Source organism: Hyperoodon ampullatus, assembly GCF_949752795.1.
Source record: "Hyperoodon ampullatus genome assembly, chromosome: 2".
NCBI lineage: Eukaryota > Metazoa > Chordata > Mammalia > Artiodactyla > Ziphiidae > Hyperoodon > Hyperoodon ampullatus.
Window position 1 is genome coordinate 33,685,349 of NC_136915.1, and position 12,199 is coordinate 33,697,547.

General features: G+C 43.8%; 1 protein-coding gene across 1 annotated transcript in view; it reads left to right on the forward strand.

The window, feature by feature from the left end:
• Positions 1 to 8,012: 8,012 nt before the first annotated feature.
• The window catches only part of ZMPSTE24 (zinc metallopeptidase STE24), a gene marked incomplete at both ends in the record, with an annotated part of 47,369 nt that continues 43,182 nt past the window's right edge, over positions 8,013 to 12,199 (forward strand). The window contains 2 exons of the mRNA XM_079727991.1: positions 8,013 to 8,135; positions 10,360 to 10,506. Coding sequence (XP_079584117.1) covers positions 8,013 to 8,135; positions 10,360 to 10,506 — 270 coding nt within the window. The remainder of the gene's footprint in view (positions 8,136 to 10,359; positions 10,507 to 12,199) is intronic.

Here is a 12,199-nt window from a genome sequence, read left to right on the forward strand (position 1 = left end):
ATAAAGGAGATTGTTTGATTTTATCCAACTTTTACTAATTCTTATTCTGTGCTAAGAAAGCATTGTGATCATCCTTGGGAATCTGTTCTGAGTGCTTCTGGAGCACTCTGGTTGGTTGGACAGGTCATTTCAGAACAAAGAATTATAAAAATAATACCGGGAGGGCTTCCCTGGTGGCACCGTGGTTGAGAGTCCACCTGCCGATGCAGGGGACACGGGTTTGTGCCCCGGTCCGGGAAGATCCCACATGCTGCGGAGCGGCTAGGCCTGTGAGCCATGGCCGCTGAGCCTGCGCGTCCGGAGCCTGTGCTCTGCAACGGGAGAGGCCACAACAGTGAGAGGCCCGCGTACCGCAAAATAAATAAATAAATAAAATAATACAGGGAATTCCCTGGCCGTCCAGTGGTTAGGACTCCGCGCTTTCACTGCCGAGGTCGTGGGTTCAATCTCTGGTCAGGGAACTAAGATCCCGCAAGCTGTGCAGCCAAAAAAAAAAAAAAAAAAAAGATAATACAGAACAAGGGTCATATCTTAGCTTAGGTGAATTCTCCTCATGTGAATCCTAGCTTAGCAGGGAGGGAAGAAGGGAAGGAGGCACCTACCTGCCATTCCACTCAATGAGTGTGTCCCCTGCTGAGAAAGATGGCATACTGGGGAGATGGTGGTAGATGGTCGTCTCAGTGTGTCTCAGATTGCACAAACCTTATAGTGTGTGCATTTTGCCACAGTAAATGTGATTACAGTCATTGAAACAGTTTGTAACCATCTGACACCTAAATGAAATACTTTATAAACAGTGGTTTGTTGCCATGCTGGAGGAAAACTGGCTGCCTTGTTCCACAGGAGACAACACAGCCGTCTCCCAAGTGATGCCGAGCAGGGCCCTGTGGGGTTCCCGGGCATGGAGGGTTTTTTGTCCCCCATTTCTTGTAGGCAAGATTCCAGCCTCCATGACCTTCCCTGAGTTCCAAAGGGCAGATTCGAACAGTTGCTAATCTAGGGAGGAGCAGCCAGGAAACCATCTGAGGCAGGATTAAAGGGGCCAGAGAAGCTCATCAAGATTAGGAGACCACCAGAGACCCTGCACACACCCTAATCCTGTCAGCAACCCCACCCTTTTGCAACTTTGCTGAAGAAAGAATGCAAGACTGTCGCTGCCTTGATCCTTATCACATACCTCTGACCACTACCCCGGACGAGGGGGGACACAGTTCTTGAGGCACTGGCCTGCTGTGTTCCCTCTTTGCCTGGCAAAGAAATAAAGCCACTCTTTCTTTCTCCTCCATAACTCTGTCTCTATATTTCTGTTTGGCATCAGTGTACAGAGAACCAAGGTTTTGGCATGACAAGTGACATCTTCCTAAGGGATTGCTGCAGGTAATTCTGATCATAATTATTGTCCAGTGCATGGGAGTTAAAATGCAGCTCCTGAATAAAGATGAGACTTCACTGTGTAGTGCAAAAACAGGCTGGTGAATACAGGGCGGGGCCAGGAAAGCCTTGGCAGAGGAGGTGACACTGAGTTGTCCCATAAGGGGTTACACAGGCAGACACTGAAATGGAAAGTATTCCTGCTGGTGGGCTTACCACAGAGCCATGTGAAAAAGAGGATGGCCTACTTGGAGGGCAAGGAGAGTTTCAGGGTGACTGAGAACTGCCTATTTCCAGAGCGACAATGAAGGATTTTGGCCTCAGGGAAGGACACACTAACCTCATCCTCAAATCAGCTTTAATTTATGATGTGAACAGAACAGATGGGAGTTATCAACAATGTGCATTATCTGACAGTGTAGGTGGGAAGTTTTTTAACTGTGCTGCTGAAGGAGTGCCATGCAATCTTTTAAAGTCAGTGTCTCAATTTTTTGTGCTAAATTTCAGTGCCTTCATGCATAGTTCCAGTCTTCTTGTCTTGGTTACCGCTCTGGGATATATCAAAGGAAAGTGTCAGGGCTTCCCTGGGCGCAGTGGTTGAGGGTCCGCCTGCCGATGCAGGGGACACGGGTTCGTGCCCCGGTCCGGGAAGATCCCACATGCCGCGGAGCGGCTAGGCCCGTGAGCCATGGCCGCTGAGCCTGCGCATCCGGAGCCTGTGCTCTGCAACGGGAGAGGCCACAACAGTGAGAGGCCCGCGTACCGCAAAAAAAAAAGGAAAGTATCAGAAGAAGGTCTAGAAGAGTAGCGTGATGTCAGGTAATGAAGGGCCTTAAAGTTCATGCCATACTGTTGGTAATGGCCCAGTGAAGGTTTTTAAACAGGGGAGTAACATAGATTTGGTAGTTTGTGTGCGAGACAGAGGATAGAATGAGTTAGATGCAAAAGAAACTGATGGGGTTGAAACAGGAGGGAAGGGGGCAGGGCACAACCTTTAAAAGAATGACATAGTCTGAGGACACGACATAAACTGATTAGAAGCAAATAGGTCCAAGATGGCAGACAAGTCGACTTCCACTAGACCTTGAGCCTCAGTATACACTCATTGTAATACAGCGCGCTAAATGACACACCCAGAGGCACCATGACCATTCCAAGGCCGACCATAAAGGTCAAAAAGTGCTCCACAACAAGAGAAGCCACCGCAATAAGAAGCCCGTGCACCTCAACGAACAGTAGCCCCTGCTCGCCACAACCAGAGAAAGCCCGCATGCAGCAACGAAGACCCAACACAGCCAAAAATAAAAATAAATAAATAAATAAATTAATTAATTAAAAAATAAAACTACAATGAGGTATTGCCTCACACCAGTTAGAATGGGCATCATCAGAAAATCTACAAACAACAAATGCTGGAGAGGGTGTGGAGAAAAGGGAACCCTCTTGCACTGTTGGTGGGAATGTAAATTGATACAGCCACTATGGAGAACAGTATGGAGGTTCCTTAAAAAACTAAAAATAGAATTACCATATGACCCAGCAATCCCACTACTGGACATATACCCAGAGAAAACCATAATTCAAAAAGACACATGTACCCCAATGTTCATTGCAGCACTATTTACAATAGCCAGGTCATGGAAGCAACCTAAATGCCCATCAACAAACGAATGGATAAAGAAGATGTGGTACATATATACAATGGAATATTACTCAACCATAAAAAGGAACGAAATTGGGTCATTTGTTGAGACGTGGATGGATCTAGAGACTGTCATACAGAATGAAGTAAGTCAGAAAGAGAAAAACAAATATCGTATATTAATGCATATATGTGGAACCTAGAAAAATGAACCAGTTTGCAGGGCAGAAATAGAGAGACAGATGTAGAGGACAAACGTAGGGACACCAAGGGGGGAAAGTGGTGTGGGTGGGTGGTGGTGATGTGATGAATTGGGAGATTGGGATTGACATGTATATACTGATGTGTATAAAATGATGACTAATAAGAACCTGCTGTATAAAAAAATTAAATTAAAAAATTTTTTTAAAAAGTGGGCAGTGGCCCAATTCCTGAAAATCCCCACCCCTTCCCCAAAATAGCTGGAATACTCCTCCCACTCATTAGCCTATGAAATTACCCACCCCTATAACAACTGACAACCCCATACCCTGGGGCCACTCTCACCTTCTGAGATGGCCCACACTGTCTGTGGAGCGTGTTTCTCCCTAAATAAATCCACTTCTTACCTATCACTTTGTCTCTCACTGAATTCTTGCTGTGATGAGACATCAAGAACCTGAGCTTCATTAAGTCCTGAGACCAGGTGTGATCTCAGTTAAAAGACCGTGGGTTCAAGTCCCAATCTGTTACACGGTTTCGGGGTCACCTTGTTCCTGGCCCTCAGTTCCCCAGAAAAGATACATGATTCTCACCACAATCATAAGAGATTGATACCAAGTATTCATTCCTAGTGGGGGGGTCATTATTTTCTTGATCAGATCACTTATGTCCAAGGCATCAATTAAGCGATCTTGGATGCCTGGCGAACAGAGAATCAAGGCAAAATAGGGAAAGGGTTTGAGAGCCATTTTATCATTCAGGTTAGATGCGATAGATGAACTACCTTACACCAGTGGCCACCACTCTAGGGAGAAGCATCCTTATCCTCTTCTTTGGCAAAACCCTGACAATACCCTGTTTTGAGGCTCTCATGTCAGTCTCCACATGGACCAGCCCATCTATTAACACTATCTTTCTGCAAAGGGGAACAAGTTATTACTCACTTTCCATGATTCCCTTCTCCCTCCACCCCTACCACCCTAGTCCAAGCCACCAGCATGTCTCACCTGGATTTATGAATTGGCCTCCTAACTGGACTCCCTGCTTCCATCTGTGTCCCCTTTCAATTTATTCTCTACAGAGTAGCTGAAAAGATCATTTTACTTCTCTGTTCAAAACCTTCCAATGGCTTATTATTTCCCTCTGAGTAAAGGTCAAGTTCTTAACTAAAAGACTTTGCATTACGGTATGATCTGCATACCCCTCCTTCTTATTTTTTCCACTCTTTCCCCACTCTCTAACTACTCCTCAAATATGCTAAGCATCGTCACACCTCAGGGCCTTTGCTCTTGCTGTTCACTGTGCATGGCATACTTTTCCCAGGCCGACACGCCTTGGCTTCTTCTCTTACTTTCTTTGGGTCTGTACTCAACTGTCAGCTAATCTTGTAAGCAGATAGGGTAGGGGTCCCCAGAGAAAAAGAACCAGGCATGGCTTTCTTGATAGAAGAGAAGCCATTTTAGGCCTATGCCATTTTGTGATCTAAGCCTGGCCACAATGCTTGCCCTTGAACAGGTCTCAGTAATTAATGAGCTTAAGGGAACAAAAGAAGGCAGGAACAAAGGAAAAGCAGTCAAGAAGCAATAGTTCAAAATATCGTATATTAACGCATATTTGTGGAATATAGAAAAATGGTACAGATGAACTGGTTTGCAAGGCAGAAATAGAGATGCAGACGTAGAGAACAAACGTATGGACACCAATGGGGGAAAAGAGAGGTGGGATGAATTGGGAGATTGGGATTGACGTATATACACTAATATGTATAAAACAGATAATTAATGAGAACCTGCTGTATAGCACAGGGAACTCCACTTTGCTGTCCAGTAGAAACTAATACAACATTGTAAAACAACTATACACCAGTAAAAAAAAAAAGAAAGAAAGAAAGAAAAGAAACAATAGTTCAGCGCTAAAACAGAGTCCTATAACAATCTGGTACATATCTTTGAGCTGTTCTTCAGGAACTTAAGTTCCCACCCAGGTGAAGGATGGTAACTACATGCAAAGATCCCAAACTGGGTGGAACCTAAGGAATGATGGTGCTGACCTTTTCTGACCCTCATGACTTCAGTCAACTAGAGCTCGGGCTCTGGCAACCTTTGCCCCAATTCTATGCTGAATTCTCCTCTGCTCAAGCTCCTTCATGAATATGCTTAAACTCCCCCAATTTTGCTGTTCGGGGAGACTGCTTTGGGAAAGATCCTTGGTGTTCTCCTTACTTGCTGCAAGTAGTAAATCCTTCCTTCTCCCACTCTTTGGCTAGGTTGTGTCTTTTGTTTTTGTTTTTGGCTGTGCCATGCGGCTTGCAATATCTTAGTTCCCCGACTAGGGACTGAACCCAGGCCCTCGGCAGTGAAAGCACGGAGTCCTAACCACTGGACCGCCAGGGAATTCCCATTGGTTGTGTTTTGTGGCTCGATACCCACCAAGAGGTGACCCAGTCTCTGAGTAACAACCTGAGAGGTCTTCCTTGACCACCTTACAGTGCCCCTGCCAACACACTGCATCCCTCTTTCCCTGCTTTTTCTTCATAGCACTTGTCACGTCCTCCGCTTTTACTGTTACATATATGCTTCTTATCTGTCAACTCCTCATCCACCCTAGCCCACTATGAATGTTAAGTTTCAGGAGAGGAAGGGGCTTTGGTTCACTGCTATATCCCCAGCACCTAGAACCCTGTCTGGTACTTAGCAGACACACAGTATTTGTTGAATAAATGAGTGAATTCCAGTTTTGACTTTTAGAAACCTCATACCAGCTTCCTGATCCCTTATCTCCTCAGACACATGGTGACAGATCAACTATGGTGCAATTTTCCCAAGTATGGTGAGCTAGTAGCTCATCTTTATTGGGCACTTATTCAGAGCCAGACACATGACTAAGAGTTTTATATGATTTTTCTCATTTGATCCTCACAGTGTGAGGGGGTAAATACTATTATTCTCATTTTACTGATGAGGAAGTGATGCACAGAGGGGTTAAGCTGTTAATATGTGGTGCAGCTGTGACTAGAACGTAAACAATGACTCTAAACCTGTGCCCTTAGCCACACAGTTTGGGTGGCAGGGGCTTTGTGAGGATTTGGACCAACTGCAGCAGGCTGGATGGACCCAGATAGGAGAAGACAAGACTGAAGAGGACATAGCAGTGATAGTCCAAGTGAGCATTCTGAAAAAATGTTTATCCCCTCATATTTTTAAGTTGGTATCTAAAAGTTTTCATCATAAATTGAAATAGTTGCAATGGATGTAAATTCTCGCAAATTGTAAATAATGACAATTTAAGATAAAACTGTTAAATCATTCTTCATAGTGTGTCCAACAGAATCTACATAACAATTGAATAACCATCACCCATTTAAAAGTACATGAATGAGCTCTTTAACATTCGATAATTCTACACTGTTCCTTTATAACTTATACTTATGTTCCACTTCCCCATAAAATGTTATCCAAATGTAACACTTTTTATGTTTGAAAAACATTTTATTGATCACATCTTTGCAATAAAAATGTATTAAAGTAAAATTTAAAATTTTTTCCTGTAATTGTATGGCTCCACATATTAGAATTCCTCTGAACTAAGTAATTTTACAATTACCTTTTAACATGTGGCTGCTCTTTTGACACGATTACAAATTCGATAATACATAAATATAAAAGGTAAAATTCTACTGGAAATGCATCTCTCAGTGAGACAGATGGGGCCTCTCCACCAATTAATTCATGTATCTGAATGACTATTTCTTACTGTTAGATAAGCAGGGTCCACTTTCAATTTTATTATTTTGTTTTAGTAGATACGGTGCCGAGAAATATTACTCACATTAATGTATGATAATACTTGTAGTTTTGTTAGAATACTAATCAATTCTTTGGTTTTGTGGACAAAAAAAAAATGCTGCCTGCCATTTCAGTAAACAAAAAATGTTGCCTACGGGACTTCCCTGGAGGTCCAGTGGTTAGGACTCTGGGCTTTCACTACCGCGGCCCCGGGTTCAATCCCTGGTGGGGGAACTAAGACCTGCAAGCTGCACGAGGGGTTCAAAACAAAAACTAAACTCATTACCCACTCTCTAATATGCCTGAATTCAGAACAGCCCAATAGAGGCCAAAACACACTTATAATGCCTAGTCCCGCTCTTAACTTTAGTCTTAAGGTATCCCAGGGATGAACACATCACAGTCTGAGTAACACCAGTTCAGAGGAATGATTTATAGAGCGTGGGAAGCCGGCTCCTCTGTTCTTCCCAGCTACCTCAGGGCCGGAGCGGCGGCCCACTCTGTCCGTTCCCGCTTAGCCCGAAGACCAGTGGTCCTGACCGCGGAAAGAACGGCGCAGGCTGCAGCCCAGCCAGGGCAAGCCCCAGAACGAAGAGAAGAAATTGCCACTCGGAAGGCTAGAAAGCGGAGAGTCCGCGGCTCTGCCAGGCCCAGTAGGGAAGCCGGACCCTCGGCAGGAACACGCCGTGAAGGGGAGGGGAAAGAATGTGGGTGCAACGCAACTCAAGGGAGCCGCGGCTGGCGTAGGTCGGAACTCGGACTGTGGGCCGGAAGTGAGGAAGGCGGAGCTTATCCTGTTCTGCAGACACTAGGCGGCCCTAGGGAGCGTCAGCCGGGGGAAGAGTGTTTGTGTAACACTGCGGGCTGAGCAGAGGGCGTGGGATGGGACGGGTGTAGGTATAGGGGCTCTCGGGAGGGACGAATATCGCTGTGACACTGCAGGGATGCTCTGAGGGGACGGGTGTCGGTGTGGCACCAGTGCTCGCTGAAGGAGCCGGCGGAACGGGGTGGTCATGGGGATGTGGGCGTCGCTGGACGCGATGTGGGAGATGTCGGCCGAGAAGCGTATCTTCGGGGCCGTGTTGCTCTTCTCCTGGACAGTGTATCTTTGGGAGACCTTCCTAGCACGGCGGCAGGTGAGCCTAGACAGGGCCCACCTGACCCCGACACCCGGCCAGCTCTAGGCCAGCCTCGGTCTCGACTCCAAGTCCCTGGATGATTGCTGCGGCCCCAGCACCGGCCCCGACCTTATGGGTCCCTACTGAGCCTCCTAACTTGGCCCGATGATGGGGTAGGCCTTGAGGGGATCTGGTGCTTCAGGACGTTTTCAGCAACGTGATCATGGGCCCCAGGCCGCTTAGGGTCTGGTGAAAGGGTAGGCAGGGCTGCCGCCTTTTCAGGCCTGAGCTCTTGTACCTGCCCCACAGCTTCCTAAGGATTCTCGGGCCCAGACTTACTTCCTTTATTTTTGGCAGCAACTCATAAACCTTCAGAAAGAAGATGCTAAAATTTTAGAATCACAACTTCCCCATGATATTTGTGTCATGCTCAACCACAGCACTGGGAAGCCATTTTCTGAAAATGAAGATTTCTCAGTCCTTCCAAAGACCTGAACTCTTTTCCCTTTAAAAAATAAAAAAGAAAGGAAAAAAAGTGTATATTGTTGTTTTTGCCCAAAGAACATTTTCTTAAAAGCTTCTTTATTGTTTTTATTCAAACAATTAAACAATACAGTAGAAAGTTAAAGTTACTTAATAACAGCTCCCTGGAGATAATCACAATTAACAGTTTGATGGATTAGAGATATGAACTTTATTTATTTATTTATTTTTTGGCCGCACCATGTGGCCTGTGGGATCTTAGTTCTCCCACCCTGGCGGGCAGTAGAAGCTCGGAGTCCTAAACACTGAACCACCAGGGAATTTCTGAGATCTGAACTTTTAAATGAGATAGATTTGAAGTTTAATTGACCACTTTATGGCAGTCTTTCACTGCTGGTTTTCTTCTGTGTTGGCACTGAATCAAGTCAACTGTAATGGTTAGGAAAACCTTTCTTTTTTTAACTGCTGGAACCTTTTCCTTGAGCACTACAATCTTTTTCCTCTGCAAATTTCTCCTCTCAGAGTACATTCTGTATGAATCTTTAAATTGAAAATTAAAAAATTTTCTATATCTGTCATTGTCTGGGTTATATCTAGATTTCTTTTTTTAGTCCAGGATATTCAAAGAGGTGTTAAGCTGTTTAGCACTAGGTTCTCTGACTAGCTCTTAAGATAGCTTCATTAGTACAGAATGCTGTAGGCCTACGGAAGATCCTTTGCAGAAAGTAAGCACACAGTATGTACTGTCTAAATTGGAGATGGGGTATTGAACATCTACCTACTTGTCTTACTTTAATAATAAGCCTAGTTACAGTAACTACCTTTCAATAATGTCTTCTTTCTTCAGTTATGCTTTCATGTAATGCCCTTTATCAAGGGTTTGGTAAGGTATCCAATAATAAATAGAGAATAGAGGTTTATTGTAAAACCATTGTAGAAAATGCTGTCCATTATATTGTTTGGTATCTGTTCTCTGTATTATGTACCATGGGCTGAAATTACTTTCTAGAATTTGGTATAACGAGAAAGTTTGTCTTTCTTGAAGACCTGATCTGTTTCTGTCATTCCTCAAACTTCCCTTAATTTGGCTTCTAGAATCAAATTTAATGACTAGCCACATTATCTGTTAAAACTCATGAATAGCATATTTACTTCCTTCTCTCCATGAATTTATTTTCTATATTATAGGATGTATGCTATACCTGGATGAGTAGTACTCTTTGTAATGTTACAATTTTGGTTTACCTCTGCAAACCAAAGCGTGTGACAGCTTTGATTTTTTTTTTTTTTTTTTTTTTTTTTTTTTTTTTTTTTGCGGTACGTGGGCCTCTCACTGTTGTGGCCTCCCCCGTTGTGGAGCACAGGCTCCGGACGCGCAGGCTCAGCGGCCATGGCTCACGGGCCCAGCCGCTCCACGGCACGTGGGATCTTCCCGGACCAGGGCACGAACCCGTGTCCCCTGCATCGGCAGGCGGACTCTCAACAACTGCGCCACCAGGGAAGCCCGACAGCTTTGATTTTAAGGTTTCACCTAGTCAACTAGTTGCAGGTTCTCTTATGCTTTTACTTTCCTGCACGAGTTGTTTTAGTGGTCAGTGTACTTCATCAAACGCAGTATTTGTGTATGTATAAAGCAAATTCAACAGGCTTGAGTGACAAGTTATTGTTATAAACCAAAGTTTGATCGTAAATGACTATTGTAATAAGTAATGAGTTAGCTTGACTGTTTCCTTAAGGTGTTTTCTTCAAAATATTTCAGAGACGGATATATAAAACAACAACTCATGTACCACTGGAGTTAGGACAGATCATGGATTCAGAAACATTTGAGAAATCTCGACTGTATCAGCTGGATAAAAGTACTTTCAGCTTCTGGTCAGGACTCTATTCAGAGATTGAAGGCACTGTGAGTAATTTACTTCTTGGGGAAACAGTCTGTCAACTTATTTAATACTTCGGAATGTTTATTTTCATTTTTGTATTTTTGTGACACAAAAGAGGGTACCACACCTACAAATCCCAGAATGCTTTCTTAACCTTTGTTATTGATGGTAATGAGTGTGGAGCAAAAGAGGCAGAAACATAACTGTTTAGGCAGTTGAAAACTGTAGAATATGGTAACTGTCACCCTGAGGCCAGGTATGAAAAAGAACTTTTTTAAAAAAATATTTATTTATTTGGCTGCATTGGGGCACGTGGGATCTTCATTGCTGCATGCCAGATCTTCCTTGCAACATCTTTCAGTTGCAGCATGCGAACTCTTAGTTGAGGCATGTGGGATCTAGTTCCCTGACCAGGGATTGTACCTGGGCTCCCTGCACTGGGAGCACAGAGTCTTACACACTGGACCACCAGTGAAGTCTCAAAAAAGAACCTTTTGTTGTAGGTTATTCTTGTAGCAATCCCAGCTCCTCTTCCTGCCTCTCAACTCTGTAACCTGTCCTCTACATTGTAGCGCAAGGAATCCTGAAACACGATTCTGATCATGTTATTCTCCTACATAAAACCTTTTGCTGGCCCGCTGTTTCCTTCAGGGTAAAGTCCAAATTTCTTGGCACGCTTTATGAGGTCCTTTTGACCTGGCAGTTGCTTACTTGAGCCTCATCTTTTTATTCCTTCCCCCAAATTCTTTCCGCTTCTTTATTGTCCATCTCATACCCAGCTTGGTTTCTTATGACCTTGAGTCTTTTCACATGCTGGTATCTCTGTCTGGGGTGCCCTTCCTCTCCCACTTCGTCTCCACTCTCTCACTGGGGCCTGATAAATCCCTACTGTTCCATTAGGATCCAGCTGAGACATCATCTCTTCTAAGAAACCGTCTGAAACTTCCCCATCCCTCAAGTCTGGATAAAGTAGCATCCCATCATTATTCCTATCAGAGTACTTAGCATATTATATTGAATTTGCCTGTTTAGCTGACAGACTGGTAGTTCCCTAAAGATAGGGTACTTTAAAGTCTTGTTCATCATTTTATACCTAGTACCTGACATATAATAAGCACATAATTCATATGTATTGAATGAAATAATGAGTGACAGATAATTTTTACTTAGTAAAACAGGGCCAGTCTTCCCCCACGCTAAAAGAAGAGAGGCTGTAAAGTACAGAGCCGTGTTTCTCAGTCTTCTTTTCATGATCTCCCCTGGCCCCTGACCCTGGTACCTTTTTAGCCAATTTTCCTGTTGCCCCTCCATGAAATTTTAATACCAGAGATATACTGTATGTCTGTTTCTGTACTGTATGTATATATATATATATATATATACACACACACATATATATATACACACATATATATATACATATATATATATATATATATGTGCTTTACACATAAAATGAGTAAGATTCCCCCTGCCACCACAGACCAGTTCTTGGTTTTCTACCCCTAAGAACAATTGAAAGTGCATGGCGTTGAGGTTGAGAGAAGACTCTGAACTCAGGTGGCTTGAGTTTGAGTCTCAGCTGTACCATACCAGCTATGAGACCTCAAGCAAGTCACTCAACATTTCTGTGCCTCGGTTTTCTGTTAAAATCGTTTGGTAATAATAGTTCCTCATTCATAGTGTTGGTGAGAGGACTGAAAATTAGTTAATATA